At 38.6% G+C, this 18263-nt stretch overlaps 1 protein-coding gene across 4 annotated transcripts in view; it reads right to left on the reverse strand.

Annotated features, from left to right (window-relative positions):
• Positions 1-976: 976 nt before the first annotated feature.
• Positions 977-18263, reverse strand: part of ap3b1a (adaptor related protein complex 3 subunit beta 1a) — a 69115-nt gene continuing 51828 nt past the window's right edge. For all 4 annotated transcript variants that reach the window (XM_041970166.1, XM_041970168.1, XM_041970165.1 and 1 more), the window contains 5 exons: positions 17856-18084; positions 13226-13310; positions 10854-10951; positions 9961-10099; positions 977-1924 (listed from right to left, as the gene is read on the reverse strand). In XM_041970166.1, the coding sequence (XP_041826100.1) occupies positions 1771-1924; positions 9961-10099; positions 10854-10951; positions 13226-13310; positions 17856-18084 (705 nt within the window). In that variant the 3' untranslated portion in view covers positions 977-1770. The remainder of the gene's footprint in view (positions 1925-9960; positions 10100-10853; positions 10952-13225; positions 13311-17855; positions 18085-18263) is intronic.

Genomic DNA, 18263 nt, shown 5'->3' on the forward strand with positions numbered 1-18263 from the left:
GTTTCTGTTGAAGTTACTCTGATGTAGCTGCTGATCAGTGTCCAGAAACAGATTGCATATGATTCTCATTAGGTGCACAGTAAATATTTATCTGAGAATAAATGTATTGCAAATTAATTAACCTAAACATCAAAATCAGAATGAATGAGCATAAATTAGTGTAGTGGTACCGAAATGCAGTTTAGGGTTGGTAATTTCCTGAAAAAAGCACTGAAAAAAGCTGACATTAAAATGAACAGATTCAAAAGAAACCTGATAATGTTCTTAAAAATGGGATTGCATCAGCATGCAGTCCGCAAAATCAAATTAAATGAGAGAACATGAGAAACTGGAGAAATACCAAGGCCTGAAAGAAGAACTTGAGAAGGCCTGGAAAGTGAAGGCAACAGTGGTGCCCGTGGTCATCGGAGCACTCGGGGCAGTAACGCCCAAACTGGAAGAGTGGCTACAGCAGATCCCAGGACAAACCTCAGACATCTCGGTCCAGAAGAGTGCGGTCCTAGGCACAGCAAAGATACTGTGCAGAACCCTCAAGCTCCCAGAACCCGAGCTTGGATGGATGAGAGACCGCCCATATACACACACACACATAATGTCAGCAACATACATATTAAATACACTTACATCCACTGACTTTAATGAAACACTGGTATAATAAAAAAAAAAAAAGATAAATTTCTGAATTAACCTCATATTTTTAAAACTGATATTTGCTCAGGGACCTAACCTGGACCACAAGCTGCTGCCTGGCTGCTCCTGTTCTACAGGAACAGAAGATGGATGAAGAGGAAGAAGAATACATCAACCAGAAAGGTGACAGATTCATCAAAATCATGATGTGATGAGGATACAAGATGTCGACCAATTAGTAGAGCTCACATTAATGATTATGTGTTTAAGCCACATTTTCTTAAATAACGATGAGATTTTAGACAAACTGGTGAATGTTACTAACACAAAAGGAAAAACAAGGACATTGTAGTTTTAAAGTCACATTTTTATTGATGAGAAGTAGCATTCAGATAAAAAGACATGAGTCTAATGAATGATTTCTGTGTCTAAGGCACTGTGACAAATATGATTGGGGCTCATTTAAGGGCTGGAATGTAAAACTACATCAATGTTTGGCATTGCTAAAGCTTCAGAAAGGTTTAAAGTTTAATGATGATGAGTAAAAATCATGCCTCTCTTATTTTGGGCAATAAAGAATTTAATCAAAAACTAACAAGGGACAGATATGTTGGCACTCATAGTGGGGCAAAAAAAAAAAAAAAAAAAGGTAATTTCCCCACCAAAAGTACGTACAGCTGTTTGTACATAGTCATGTTTAGTCAAGGCCGTTAGCAAGAAGATATTTAATTAAGTAAAGGTTCAGTGTGTTTTGCTATGTGGGGTAGTGTCACATTTTGCTCTGGCTAGAAAAAAACTGGTGGGATAATTTTATTCTCAATGAGAGGAGTGTCACTTATTAAATATTTACTGTGAAGCCTCCAAGGGGTTCAACACTTTCATGAAGATTTTCACATTTATTATGATGGTGCTGGACAATGTCTTCAAAAACCAACCATACATATAAGATATACTGAACAAGTTCATTCTCTGTGAGCAGTTCACCCTACGCTTCTTTAGCTTCTGGATTTTTGTATAAAAGTGCAATGAGCATGCAAGAATTGTCCTAATTCTCCCAAAACATAAACATCATATATGAAAACTTCGGTAAGTGTTGTTCCCCTTCATAATCGGAACACAAACTGGAGTGACGGGAGGATTTTATGCCTGAGCGAGGGCTTGTTTGAGGTCTCGGAGCAGCATGGACGCCATGACACTCTTTTCTGTGTTGATGGTGAGCAGGGCGGTGGAGGACTCCCTCAGCTCCAGCGAAACTAGAACCAGAGCTCCGCTGCTGACCGTCTGCCCGGCAAACCTGCAGGTGAAAAGAAATGCTTCGATGGGTAAAAAAAGACCAGATGTGTTGGGGACAAGATGACCTTAAAGAGAGGCTTTATCCAACAGTTGGTTTCTGGACAGAGATGCTTGAAAGTCATTCATTCAATGATCAATTCACCTAATCTGGATTTCAAGTCTAAATATCTTAAATCATCAACAATAATCCAGACATGGCTTTATTTCATGTTTTCAGTGTGAAATTTGGGAGTTTTTCTTTCTTAAATAGCTGCATCAATATAAATTAAAAACCAGGGAAAGGGCTGCATCATCACCTTGGCTAAAGTAAATAAGCACATTGTTTTTAAAATTATCAGCATATTCTTGACAGATTATTACTGCAAAGGATGATGGGTATCATAGGTGCTAAAGAAGCCATAAACAGACATTAGCCTCTAATATTACCATTTTTTTTATCCCATATAAAGTTCTTCATAACAAAAGCTTAAGCAATCCTTAGCCATCCCTTTAGTTATGCTGCTGTATGTCTGTAAACTTTGCTTGGGGACATCCATTTCTCTCACTGTCAATAATTTGTGTTTATCTTTCCTTTCTTAGCAGGTATTCCTGCCTTAGAGAAGTATAGTGCTGTTGATCCCTCTTTCCTCTCCAGCCCCAACCAGTCCAAGTAGATGGCCACCCTTATGACTCTGGTTCTAATGGAGGTTTTTCCTTCCTATACAGGCAGGTTTTTCCTCCCCACTGTTGACTGTCCATGCTCAGGTTGGGGGCCTAAATCAAAGAGAAGATGTGATGCAATCTGTTTGTTACCTTAGTTGAGCAATAATTTATTTGAATTGGTTTATATGAACACAGTTATTGGACTAATGTGGATTTAATTGGACTACAATGAATTGTATTAAATTGGACTGTGTAAAGTGCCTTTACATGACTTGTGAAAAGGTACTGTACAAATAAAGCTGAACTGAATTGGGTCATATTCAGAATGCTGCATTATAGTTCAATGTCTTTACAATCTCAAATCCTCTTAACAGTTTTATTATGTCTTTAATTTTTCTAATAAAAAACAGCTGGATATGATAATAGTTTCTGGTTGACGACTATACACATACACACATATATATACATATATATATATATACACATACATATATATATAGCCTTTCAAACATAAAAACAGATAGAAATGTGTTGGCACGAAACAGGCCTACACAAAGAAACAGTCCTAAAACCCATAAATTCTTCTGATAAAAAATTTTCAACTCCTCACACCTTGTAATTACCTTGAATTAGAGAAAGAGACAAAGAGGGAAAATGACACGGCAGGAAATATAGTGAGCAGAGCAACAGACAGTCTATTATCCCAGCTGACTAAAGAGTCATTAGAGCTGAAACACGCCCTTCATGCCAGTCAAACAGAATCCAGCCTGTTTTTATGGACTGTGAGAGTCTATGAGTGCGTGGGAGCCTTGGGACCAGTATGGGGGATGCCCCCGTCCCACCAGCTCCCTCTGGGCCATTGGGAGAATTCTCCGTCACTGGTTTCCTTGGATACCATTCCTGAAAACTGGGGGCAAATCTGGGCGCACATGGTCCCCATTGAGAGTGCTAACAAGAGGCAGACAGAGGCTATGACCCAGTGTGACCCTCTCTGAGGGTGACATAGCCGAGCTGGGCCCCCTCACGTGGCTAACTCCCAGCCATCTGCCTCCATTTAGCACTACATCCCTGCAACAAAGACCCCCTGCGGGAGCCCGCTTAGGCCTGTCAAACAGCCCACAAAGAGCCTCACTTAGGCCTGACTAAAGCCTGTGAAGAGCCCCCACAGGACGGCCTGCGGACAGGCGCAGCCTCAGAGGCCGGCCGCGTCTTGCTGCGTGACAAGAGCGACTAACACATCCACCAATTAGTGCGCACACATTAAAGATGAGGAAGAGGAAGGAGGGAGGCTCTGAGAGGACACAATGAAACTGTGCTGGCTCACACAACCTTGTGTATCTGGGTGTGTCTCTGGGGAAATGCTAAATTACCGTCAACAGAAGAGAGGGAGTTTATCAGGGAGCGCTCAGGGAGGAAAAAGAGAGTCCTCCTCAGACTTAATTAAAATATTAGCCACTTAAGCAGGAAATACAAGCCATTGAAAAAAAAAAAAAAAAAGAGGATGAATTTTTTCCCCCCAAAATTATGACTTCGACAAAATTCAGATCATTTAATAAATAACTGGGCATTATTTTTCCCTGTGTTGTAGTTTTGCTTCAAACTACAAAAAAAAGCATTAAGTGTTTATTTTTCAAATATAACATGTAAACAAACCTGCTTGTCTTGTTCCCTTAGCCCCTCTATTGCCCCCTCTGTCAGCAGCCTGAGGTGTCTATGTGGTCCCTGTGGCTTTGCTAATGGATTTAGGATATAAATCTATCATTTACTCAGCCAGTTAACACCACCCTGAGGCTGCTTTCATTCTGTCTCAGGAGACGACGCTGTGTGATTTTGTCCATGTGTGGTAATAAGAGCAGGTAAAATAAAGTGTTTTGATTGTGTTTGATTTGTAAATATATTTGCATTAAATGCCTTTTGCTGCGTTCAGGTGCAAAAATCAGATCACATCTGGATCTAATGCAACATCAGTGCATTGTTAAAAGACTAGAAGGGAGCGACTAAGGTTGAGCGTGCCTTAAACGGGTCATTGGTATTCTGCACTCTTCACATACTGGGCTAAACACTGGATTAATTGCAGTGTATGGAAAGAAAAGCAAAGCATAACCCCTGGACTTAGAGCAGGTGGATTGGCATCGATCGGCAGGGCAGGGCTAAGCATCACTCTCCAATTATCTGTGATTCTCCTCAGTGTGGAAAGCCTGTGTGTGCCATCTGCCTCCCCTGCACCCTGCCACTGCAAACACAAAGTAGGTTCACCCTTACATCCACCCGCATGCAGAGAAGACATGGGCTGCAGAGGATTCAGCCCTGAAACAAAACAGCTAAACCACTAAGCCTTGTATGATTCTCTGCAAATGAGTCAGGGAAAAAAGATTGCATGTTTCCATCAGAAACAGATAAGCCTGAGCCAGCTGTGGGGTGGCCACAGATGTGCCGCTGTTTGCTGCTGGTTCTGGGCCAGGTGGACAAGTGGAGGAGTGTCCTTCAGCTGAGTGGTCAGCCAGGACAGACCAGAGCTGAACACAAGCGAGCAGACTCAGACCAGGCAGATGGCCAAAGCTATTAGCCCCAATTAGAACCAGGAACCCACCACACATCTCCAGAGCTCAGCCATACGGATGAACCACAGCGCCACACTGAAGGGCAGCGGGGCAGATGGAGGAGAAGGCAGGAGAGGACAAACAGAAAAAAAAGGAAGGAGATGCGATGAGGAGGGAGTTAAACATGTGACCCCATTGGTCATCACGATGTCTTCTCAAAAAATCTTTACTGAGGAAATCATTGCTTTATTAGTCAGGTTAGAAATGACGGTCAATTAAATCCAGAAGAGGAACCAAACAGAGAAATTCTGGATTTTTTAAGAAACATAATCTAATTATATCCTTATTTAAAGAGAAAGCACAGCTTATAAATCAAAGAGTTCAGTTTTCTTTTTTGAAAATTAGGCTCTAACCAGAGGGATTGGCAATGCATGCAAAATTTGATCAAATTTGCTTTCAAACGGACTGAAAAATAGAGCACATTTATTCTATTCCGCCTGTTTAGACATAAACTAGAACAGCATTTTCTACATTTGCTTTCCTGCTTGATTTATTGCCATCCTCCTTTCCAGCAATCAATTTCTGTGTTTCAGTGGCATCTCCCTCCTCCTCACCTCTGCTCGGCTTTGATGCCTGTTTGGGAAAAGCAGTGCTGCACCCTGCTGGTGAACAAGGGGAGTGCAGATGCTTTGTTTAACTAAACCTGTAACTCCCAGACTCAGCTATACCTCAGTGTGTGTGGTCAGCTTAAACACTATGAAAGCTTCATTTTGAAACATAATCTATTATTAAAAAAATTGCATTTTTCAGGTAGATAAGAAGAAGAAATAAAAAGACCTGGATGGTCAACTCACACATCACATATAATGCAGAGTGACCTCTACAATAAGCTCTCAGTGGGTGTATCCGAACTGATCGATCACTTTGCTACGTGCATGTGTGTGCTAGTCAAAGCAAATGCAGCAGCAATACACCAGTAATGGTGCCATTAGTGTGCAACCCTAAGAAGAATGTTAATTATTATCTGTTATCAAGCAAAACAGACACATCACAGCTTCTGAAATATAAAAACCTGCAACTTCTTTTGGGTTTCTGTGGCATTTGTTGTTGTACAATGGTCTACAACAACAAATAAAATCTTTGCCAGCATAGCTATAAAGTTGACATGGCCAATAAAGGAGAATGTAAAAAGAGTGTTAATAAAAAAAACAAAAACAAAACAAAACTCCTTAAGTTATGAAAGGTAAACATAAAGAAGCTGTCAATAATTAAAAGAATGGACAAACAAACTCTCAAATCAGTGTCCACAGGGGCTACTTTTTTTTAATCAATTAACACCATAACTGTCCATAAAAGCTTTCTAGATTTTTTGTGTAGCCTCATTCAAAAATGTATAGATTTTTAGCTATTAAAAACTAGTTAGTTTAATTCTAGAGCTGTTTTAATTATTAATTAGCAAAATGAATAGATCTTGTTGGCATTTTTAATTAATCAGCTCTGCAACAAAACATGAACTACATCAAGGACCTGCAAACTGCATTGGCTGACCAGTAATTACAATCAGTAAAGGTCTGTGATAGACAGAATTGTATCAGCGTATTACAGTTGTTCAACTTGTAAAATAAACTAACACCAACTAACATTTGAATTTTGACCAGCTTCTTATTGGATCAGCTGATTATTTGGGTGTATATGCTTATTTTTACAATGGTAGCTGCAGTCAGTGCTATTAAAGTGGACACAGCTCATTTCTCCATTGCAGAAACACATTTACCGCCTGTTACCTTCAACACTGAGGCTCTAAAACTGATCAGCAACTCACATGTAGCAGAGAAACAGCTGAGCAGACCGTGGTGTGAAAACAAGCTCAAAAGACACTTATCACACAATAACCTGGAGACACCAACAAATGTATAAATCAAAACTACTGGTTATTAAAGTATCAGATCACCATTAATCATCACTTGTCACACTGGGGCAATTACAGTCAGCCATAAACTTGCAGCTTCCTGTGCCCAAATTATTTACAGCTTTTTGAATGAAACCAACTTTCTGCAACTGATTTCACACAGAGAAAGCAGCACAGTTAAACACCTTCTCCCAACATCAGCGCAGACATCAGGGAACGTTAGAGCAACAAGTCTTGGGAGTGATAACAATTACTGCCTTTAAGCTTGCCAGTGATAGACAGAGAATAGCTTTGATTATACAAATATACCAGTGGCAACCAGACTTCCCAACCTGATGACAATGTAGAATGATGTATAAGTGTTTTAAGGTTTGTCATGAACCTCGCTGCTTCATGGTAGACACGGTAGATTTTACAGCTACGATCATATCAGCAGAGCTGTGCATGACTACTGACCACTTCTCAAAGAGAAACCTGTCAAACCAGGATTATTGAGGATTTTTCTGAATAAGGAACTCCATCATCTCCAACAAATGGACCTCCAAAGACAGTATGGACCAGCCGGTCATCGTAAGGACACAACGGAAAAGTGCCCTTATTATTGTGAGACTACGGGGTAACGCTGGAACAGTGTCTTCTACTCGAGCCGTCACAGAGGGAGAAAAGAGATTGATAGCATGGAGTCATTTGAGCTATTGGTTATTCTGAATGAAGTATGGGCGTATTGGATGCAGGCCTCTCTCACTGGCTAACATTGATTTCCACTCACTCTTTCAGCTCTCTGTGCCCTTGTGCAAATATCTCCCCCCTCGTTTTTCCCCATCCAACTTCCTATTTGTCCCTTATTTATGCAACGTCTTAGACAACGTCCATAAAGAAATCATCACAAGCTCAGGAACAGTGAAAGACAGCCAGGTAACAAACAGTAAGAAGAAGTAGAGGAGGAGATGGTGCCGAGGGATGGAGTGAAAGACAAAGAGGAAGTGAAAGAGAGACAGCAGTGCTGAGGGAGAGACAGATGGAGGTGCAGAGATGAATTAGAAGAGAGACAGAGCAGGAAACAGAGGGAGAGCGGGAGGTGTAATTATCTATCAGGTGTTCGGGTGTGCGTGACAGAGGAGGAAGCTCATTAGCACACTCTGTGTACACCAATTACACAGCCAGGCTTCTCAGGGCATTCCCCTGGCATGTTTGTGTGATGCTGGCGGGACACACAGACACTTTACCGATACACACTCTTTAACAAAACTCCACCCAAGGTGCAATTTTAATGGACACACGCACTCTGAAACATTCGTCTTACTGTCTCAGGAAGAACAAACGGACCACATTTTCTCATCTGTGCATTAATCATGAAATTCAGTCAAAGTAAGACATCTGAACTCATTTCCAAAGGTTTGGATGACAAAATCTTTCTGCAATAAAGATGCCAGAGTCTGTACTGACTTGGATTTTTTAGAAGAGACAGAAAAGCTGTTTTCAGTTATATTCAAATCCCTCCAGTGCCTCACTTCCTGCTCAGGTGAGAGCAGACTTGAACATGTTGCTGTTCACATATAAAATAGTAAATGGCATTGCACCATCATACCTATCTGACCTGGTAAAGCCATACATACCTAGATTTACATTGCATTCATTAAGTTCTGGTCTTTGTCTGTCCCCAAAGTCTATAAAAAGACGTTTTCCTTACGTTAACCGATGCTGTGGAACAATTTGCCTCTTGACACCCAGCAGGTATGTGGCAGTGAGGTTTTTAAAGCAAAGCTAAAGACCCACCTGTCTATTACATACGAACTCTGAGTGGTGATACTTAGTTTTTACATTTTAGCCTTTTTTATCTTGTTTTAATTGATGTTAATGAACAATTTTAAAGATTTCTTTGAATGTGTTTTTTTTTATTTTGTCTTGTATCATTATATTACTACTAGCACAGATTTTACAAAGCAGCTTTAAACTTTTAATCAAACTCTTCATCAGAAAGTAAAGAAGTATTTTTCAGAAAGTGTCTAAATATGTATTAAAAATGTACATTTTTTATGGTTCATGTCAGATCAAATCTCTAACACACTAGCAGCATTATTCTATATAAAAAATACAAATAAATAAAACGTTAATGTCCGAAAGAAGTTATATTTTTGAATCACAAATTACAGATATTTATAAGGTTGAATTGTTATTTTTATTACAAATTAAAAGATCTCTTTAGAATCATAGATTGAGAATTTCTTCATAAATATGACCTTAGACATCACAGAAGATCTAATATTAGAAAGTGTGAAACAAAAGAGGTTAGTAATTTCATTATTGAGGAAAAATTCCAGCATTACACTTGTGTGAAGGAAAAGTGTGTGAACTGTTGCATTCAGTATCTTATGCAGGAATAACTGTAACTACACATGTCTGGTAACTTTTGACCAAACCTAAACATCACCTTGGAGGCATTTTAGTTTATTCCTCCAAAGCTTTTCTCCAGCAGCCTTCTGGTTTTTAAAGTGGAATAACTGTGGATATATTTTTTCAGCTCTGTAATTTTGCCACATTATTGGTGTGTAATGTTTTAATTTATGATCATTAACTAGTGAGTGAAGTTTTTAGCTGCTTACAAGTTGCTCTGGTTTCTTTGTGGCCTTGCAGACTTTCATTGGCCGTCCGGTTCAGAGGGTGGACACAGTTATTTTGAATTTTCCCTCTTAAAACAAGCCAACCATGGACTGCTGGCCCTTTAATTCTTTAATGATGGCTTTTTCAGCCTGATTTATATCAAAACTGGTTGTTGAGGTCCGCAGACAACTTTTTTTTTATTTCTCTTTTATGTCTGGCTTGTGATCATCCTTTACTAACTTGATCTTGAAATCTAAAAACATACAATATCTACATCACAGTGCTTGTATAAGACATTATATGTGTGGATCTGCTTGCAGGTCCAGTGGGCTGCAGATATCTCACCTGTGGAAGTTGCTCTGGCTGGATGAAACCACACCTACGTTAGCGACAGACAGGATCTGCTTGTTAATGGCCTGGCTGGAAGCGTTGGCTGTCGCCATGGTGACGGTTGCAGAGGTCTCATTCATGCCCAAAAGTTTTCCTGAGGAAATGTAAAATGTTTAACCATCTAATAAAGCTAACAAAAAACATGGTTAACGCCATTGCTGAAGAATATTTAACACATTTGTCCAGAACTAATGATATAGTTGCACCACTACTGGCAGGAAAACAGAATCAAAAAGCCCATAAACTTGATGTGTGTAGAGAAGCAAAACAATTGAAATGGAAATGGAGAAGTCTTGTGCACTTAATGTGCAAGGATTTAAAATACAGAACAGAGATAAATGTGTACAATTTAGGTAGAAATAAAAAATAGTCCTAACATGAAATATAATAAAAACCTATTACCTGAAAGAAATGATTAACTTCCCTCCACAAGCATGTGTAAAAGGATATTTGTTAGAGAGAAAATTGTCCTGCAAAACAAGTTGTTCTTCTGTTTTAAAGCCCTTTTCTGTGCCTGAGTGCAGATTTATTTAGTCCAACACAGCAAACAGTGGATGAAAATTAATTAACGCAGAAGCACCATTTAGGAGGCACTTAAGAGCACACTGGTGGCTTGGATATAAATATGCTCTCAGCTCTCTAAACCCCCCACAGCAAGCACTTCTACAGGAGGACATTTTTAGTGCACCAAACCCATGAATAGGCTGATATTTAGTAAGACCTAGCTCCAGCCTTAGGCAGAAAAGTGAATCCATTTCTTGTTCTTCACGACAACAAACAGCACAAATTATGTTGGCTTGTAACAAAGATCTGTTTTCACCTTCAAAACTATGAAAAGTTAAACTCACCTTGCTCCTTGCAGAAGTCCGGTTCAGTCATGGTACTGGGCTTTAAGAGCTCACCTACAGCAGGCTGAATGGACACATTGAACCGGTCCTCTTTGGTGCTGAAGAAAGAAAACCCAAGTGTAACATAAGTAGTCTCAGAGGTGCTCTTTCGTCAACATCTGACAGCAACTGAATGAAAACTTGTATAAAAAGCTGCGATCCGACTATGTTGGACCTAATAACATCTCAAGTTAACACCACATACAGTCACGTTAAAAGATAGGCACACAAATTAGCTTTACAGGACTTACGTTTTCTGGAAAAAAAGATTAAAACATCACAATCATACAGAATGAGTATTAGCTGGTATAAAATCAGAAGGCAAGACAACAAAACAGAAATCTGGATTCTGCTTCCAGTTCTGGTTAAAAGGTGGCATTTTTTTTTCTTAAGAATATTCCTCTTTAACGCGAAGGATGCATAAACACAGCAGTGTAACAGCACATTACTGTAAGTGTAACAATGAGGAAGAGTAAAACGCCTGTCAGTCTGTTCATTTAGCTGGAACATGTAGATTGGTGATATTTCTAACTAAAGTCACCAGAAATATACAATCTGTACAAGAATAAACACCCCATGGGTTGTTTATTAAATAACTTCATGGTGATGTTGTGAACAATATTGTCTAAGATGTAAACATTTAAACATACTTACTGTAAATGTATTAAAGCATCACAATGAGCTCATATGTTTACAAAGGATTCTGAATTCCAAGTTTTGTAGGCATTTCTGTGTATACTGTGTATATTTTAAGAACTATATAATAGATTTCAATATTCAGTTTGGTCAAGTTGAACCCTTATTAATGCTCTTGTTACATTTTACCACCAAAATGTTCACAAACATGCTAATTTGCTTTTTTTTTTCCAGCACAATTTAATCTACATGATCTGATCATTATTTTTTACTTAACCTACTTTATTAACATACTGTGCACAAAAATACACAGAACCACTTTTTCCATTCTTTAAAGTCATTTTTAAAAATGATTAATATATTAAAAGAAAATGAATGCCTTCCCATCCCACTGACAGCAGAGCTTTGGGTGACCTGGTTTCTTTTTCTTTCTTTTCTGACGTCCCTTTAAAAATGTCCCATGCCCTGATCTCGCTGGTGTAATCATTGACGTCCCTAAATATTCCTGGGAGCATTTATGCTAATGCAAAGTAAAATTTTGCTTCATTACAGATGTGCATGCATTTAGCCTTTAATATTTCCAACTCGCACATCCATGTCAGGCATGTTTTACACAATCACAACTTATAACTAATAGCAACCTGAGGGTATAGCATGATTCTGACTCTACAAGGAGTTTTGTGGATGTACCATCCAATGCTACACAAATAACTAAAATCAAATATATTGTGGCACTTTTGTTATTCACAGATATTTCTGAACATCAATGTAAGTTTGACTTGTGTCCAAATGCCTGAAAGTATTCTGAAATGCAAGTATTGTAATTATAAAAACAGCCCTGAAGACAAAACTTGAGAATTACCAACCACCAGGACACATTTTGCTTCTCAAGCTGTAAAGAAAGTATAAATTTGAGTTATAATGAAAAAAAAAAGTGAAGTTTTGAGGTTGAACTTTTAGCTCACAGGTTATTAATGGTACTGTTGTCTAAATCCATGTAAAACAAAGTTTAAAACCGCTTGTGTGTTTTGAAAATGACAAGTAGAGGAATTAGGCAAACATTACCACGGGTCAGAATGGGTGATACATATTATATTCGTTCTCAGCAGCTTAACAGCATGATGAATCCATTAGGGTTATAAATCTGTATGAAAAATGGCCGAATCTAAAGAGTAAAGTCGGCGGTCTTTATCAGGAAAAAAATAAAAGAAATACTCTCAGTTCTGTAATTTAAACTGAACTAAACTAACAGCAGCCTGTCAGGAATCGTGTGTTTTGTGCACTTGTGTGTGTTTCTGCTTTGTTTGTGTATGAAATGTTTCTCCTTTGATTGCTTTGCAAACCATGCTCTGTGAATGGCATTCTGGGCCGGATTGATTCCCCCATCTCAAACAGATTTTCTGATAAGGTTATCGATCGGCTGAGCAGCGGTGCCAATGGCATTCAGCGGGCTGATTTGGGCCGGGGCTGATTAGAGGAGGAATAATTGTTATCCAAGTGAACTGGGATCAATTGTGGCTGATGTCTCACCTGGGAGTGCTGGCACAGAGCAGGTAGGAAAAGGTAAATTACCAAAGAACAGACGAGCAGGACAAAAAGAGAGGAGGTAGAGGTGATGATGAGGAGCAGAGGTGAAAGAGATGTACATCTGAAGGTCTGAGAGAAATATAATATGACTGGATGTCAGGTTGTCTCACCACAACTGAAAGTTGGCTGCTTGTGTTGAGTCGCTGAAGTCAATACCCATGGGTACTGTCACCGAAGCCCCCGGGTCCAACCGCTCTGAGAGTAGAGGAAAAATGAGAGGAGAGGAAAAAAAAAAAAGGTGAGTGACAAAGGCTAAGTGTGCAGTGTGGGGAAAGATGAAGCAAAGTGGAGGAGGAGAGGGCATAGCAGCAGAGTGGAACATACAAGCATCTACACCACTTGTGTTTTCTACATCACACAGCAAGGCCATCGTGTGTGAGAAATCTATCCTTCAATCTCATTCCACACAACTCTAGCCTCTGTGAAAGAAGAAGAAGAAAAAAAAAAAGCACATGAAGGACTAGCACATTTCCAAAACAACAGGCTTGTCAAAAACTGCCATCAGAATCAAGATGGAGTGAAAGAGAGAGCAGATAAAAAGCAAGCTGGAAGACAGTTAAGCAAAACAAAAGATGCTAAACAGAGAGAGTCTGGACAGTTGGATGTTAGAGGAGGAGGTTTACAGTGAGAGGAACAGAGAGACAGAAACATCCTCCATGCCTCCCCAGTTGGCACGTGTTTCTCTCTCCACAGAGAAGATCTGTTTTACTAGATAACCTTTCCACCGATAGAATAGGAAAGCAAAGACTCCAGAGAAAACCCTCTGAAAACACAGCCATCAAGGACTCACTTCTAATCCAGCTTTCACCACTTCTACCAGGCTCTCTGTCTCTAGGTTTACCTTTATTTTCCGTCTCTGCTGATCCAAATCATTAGACAAACATGTAACCTGAGGTTGCTTTTCTTCTGAATAATTATGGGAACTAAGGATGCCCATGCACACAGAATTGTAAAGCATATCCTTCTTTTGGTATTACAATCTTTGTAATAGTAGTAATAGTGTGTGATTATGCGTAACGTCCGACTGTTTATGGCAAATAAGTGCAGTAAAGCTGTAAATTACATCAATACAAAATCTACACAAATATCCATTCACAATAACTAGATGGGTCCAAATGTATGAGTTGTACTGCATACGTATCTGTCTTGTTGTTGCTCTGTCCTGTCCTAAACGATACATAACCAATGATCATGAATTAACTGTTTGTAAAAGACTATTTTAAATCCTGGAATTTGCTATTTCACTATCAAAATCTGACTAAGAATTAGAGGTAACAGCATTTTTACTGACTGCAACGCCTACAGTCTCATCTTTAACTTTACAAAAGTGTCAACCTTAAAGTGTAAATGGCTGAAATACTGATTTTAACTAGATACCATGTATTTAAACAAGTTTGTCAAACCCTGGTACACCTGCTAAAACATGGCGGTTAAATCCTTTCTCAGTAGTAATATTTTTTTTTATCCCCAGTGGAGTACAGTTTTGACTCTTCTTGATAGCTGTTGCTTTCTGTTTAAGAGGATCAGTTTCTGTAAAAAAAAAAATGAATTTTGCCCATTAATAAATGCAACTTCCTCACTGTAAATTAACATGTGGACCTACAGTATGTGTTATGTTCTGTGTTGTGCAGACTCAGGACCAAATCCCAATTAAACTTTCCAACTGAACACAAAAGCCTGATATTAGCATGTGGTAGCATGATTTTTACTAGGGACATTTATTCTTTGTGGCTTGTCAATAACATAGAACATTTATTTAATTTAATCTGTGTGATTATCTTGATCATTTAAAAAGGGTAATATAAAACCTTAGGAAACTACGTTGTCACGCTGCAGCAACCCCAGCCAAAAGAAATCTAAGTCGCAGCTTTTCAAGCAGCTCATGAATCTCAGATAAAATAGATTAATTTGGATTAGGATCACAGAAGTAAGGGCTTCCTGTTGTTTAAGTCTAAAACATATTTTGAAACTTGAATGTTAAAGTCTGTGAGGTGACCTCTACTGGCCAGTGGAGGAACTACAGTTTTTAGCACTTCCACGTTGGCTTTATTTATCAGACCCAGAGACTTCGTTTGTATGAATGAGCTCGTCGCTTTGCTGTAAGGACACATATAATGTCAGCAACATCCTCAGCTATATTGCAGACTGTTATAACCGCCTACTGACTGAACATAAGGCAGGAAATCAATCAAACTGATCATTTTGTGGCTTCAGTTCAAATTGAAAACAATTCTATTTTGTTAAAGCTAGTTGTTAGCGATGTTATCTGTTGAAAAAGAAATGATTAATAATATGACTTCCACATGACTAAAAAGTAAACACTTAAGTATTTGAATTAAATTACTTAAGTAAATAAAAAAATACTACATTTTAACCTGTTACGCTACACATCAGCCCTTTTTCACACAAAACTAAGCAGCCGCAGAAAGTAATGTACCTTTAAGTCAAAGAGCATTTTTTGTTTTTACTAAATACAAACTGTCATGTATTACCCTTCACCCAACAAACACAAAACAGCACTACATAAAGCTTTGTCTGTATTCATCCCCTGCAACTTATCCAAACTAAATCCAGCCGCCAGCTCACAGTAGCCCGTCTCAATCGATCCAAATTACCCACTGTTTGGCTGCTTGAGTTCCTTCAATGCCCAATCAATCCCCTGCAATTGACAGTTTTAACATGCTCCATCGCACACCACTTCTGTCTGTCTGTGTGTGTTTCATGCACACATGAAATGAAAATTTTTTAGGAGGGCCGTTCATTCACTTTACAGAGTACAGAATCATACACAGGGTGTGAAGAAATATGGAGATGGTGCTTGTGTGTTGGTCCTGATCGATATTAAAGAGCAGGGATTAGAAGAAGTAATATTGGCTGTTTTCAGGGTGGGGAAATGGGACAGAGCTATTTGTTGAACTGAGAGCAAATAGGCTTAGAGGTTTCTGATAACTTGAGGATGATTTAATATCTGTCTGGACAAATAATAACAGATGCAGACATCTCAAAAAGCCACTGTGAAGGAACAAGGGTGACCTCAAACTCACGGGACAAAGAATCAAATAAATAAAATGGGTTGTATGACAATAAATCTGATTTTAAAACTAAAACTCTTGTGGTTTGCCTGTTAAAATGCCAGAATTTTTATTCAACCGGTCTTAAAATTTTTCACACTTGAAATGTTTGATTTAGTTTGATGAAACATAACGTAAACATACAGAAAAGCGTGAAAATTGTTAATTTAGTATAAATCCTGTTTAAATATATACATTTTCAGCTTTATAGAATAAAGGTAATTACACAGTTTGGAAAAAAAATTGATTACAGGATACACTAAGGTTGTATCCGAATGTCCACCCTACTCCCCAACCCTTCGTTCACTACATAGGGCTGCACTATGTAGCATACTACATAGGGCACTCATTCTTTTGGCGATTCGGACACAAAGCTGCCTATATCTATTCAAAAAAAATGTTTTTTCGCCTCCTTGCATCATGTTGAGATTCGTGTGGTCTATATTAACCAGTCTAGTGACCATCGATGCTCACTACTTTTCAAGATGCATTGTGGGTAATTTTGAGTGCCCTACTTTCTTCTCTCTGGACATTCAGTCACCCCTACAAAATAGCGTGACCCCTATATAGGGCACTATGTAGGGAGTAGGGTGCACATTTGGACACAGCTTTAAGTACACATTCAATCAGTATTTAATTAGAACATGCTTATTTTGCTTATCTAAACAACTGTCCTAAGCAATATGCCTTAATGGATTATTCTACCACTAAATGTTTTATCCTGATCCATGATATATCCTTTTTTTCCTCTCTATATAATCTAACATTGTTCCCCATTTACAAAAGTTGATTTCAAACCTCACAGCCCATGTACAACAAAGTGCTGCAATACGAGCTGCTTTTGTAGGCCGTTGAGCTTATTCAATAATACAGAAAAAAACCCAAACAAATCTGATCCAAACTCTGTGAAACTCACAGTAACTAATCCTCTTTAGGAATTCTTCTTAACACATATTCACCTTTCACAGAAACATCTGGCTCTAAGTGTTTCCCCGGCATTCATTCCCATTTTAAATGACTGCAGCAAACGTGGGTTTAACCATCTCCAGCTCAGCTCTGCATCAATAGGAACACAACACCCAGGTGTACATGCTAATTATCACTGAGGATGCTACAGAACTCACTTTTCTTTCAGAAAAAACACATCTACTGATCATGTTTCACATGAAATCGACCACAACAAACGGAGAAACATACTCTTTCCTGCTATATTGAGTAAAATAACCTGATGACCAGAGATTTATGATGTAGGATTTACAATAATGTTATATTCATCCATGTTGTTAGTATATATTTTATGTTGTTTATGATGTTTTCCGATACAAACCACTAAACACAACAGGGAAAGATTTTAATCTGCTTGTTGTAGTGGCTGCATCTCTGTTAAAGAAATAGATGCAAAAAAAACTGTAAAAGGAAAAGAAAATTTTTTTTCTTTTTTTTTTTTTTTTTTTTTTACAAAATAACCTTATTTAATCACTGCTTATTTTCTCAAACGTTATAATTTAATTTCACACTTTGGATAATAAACTATTGCAAAAACCTTATTTATAGCACTGCTACATTTACCTGAGGAGTTTTTACCAAACAGAATATACATTTCCAACTAATTACCTAGTTTTCATTGACAGTCAACAGAGTATCGTACATGTGATGAACGCACACTTACCAATGGTGTTAAAGCAGTGGATGTTGAGGCTTGCTGGGCTTCGGTCTCCTATATGGATCTCCTCCAGGGTGTGGTCTGAGTTGTTGGTCAGTATGATCTGTACTGCAACCATACTAGGCTGGTACAAACATGGCTGCCTGGGAAAGTGGTACTTGGCAGACAATCCTTTTCCTGTCATATGGTGCAGCAACTCATATGTTTTCACAGGGCCAAAAGGTGAAGTGTTGACCTATAAAAACAAATTAAACAAAGAGATATTCCACTGAAAAGTGTGACTTTGTGTAGTTCTAGGAAAACAAACTGTGCTGACATATAGATCATGCCACATTCATCTTTTATACATCAACTAATCCCTGCAGGATACAGCAGAGGGGATGAATTAAAAAAAACAGCACATACAGAACATGC

This window comes from Melanotaenia boesemani, chromosome 19, assembly GCF_017639745.1.
Source record: "Melanotaenia boesemani isolate fMelBoe1 chromosome 19, fMelBoe1.pri, whole genome shotgun sequence".
Lineage (NCBI taxonomy): Eukaryota > Metazoa > Chordata > Actinopteri > Atheriniformes > Melanotaeniidae > Melanotaenia > Melanotaenia boesemani.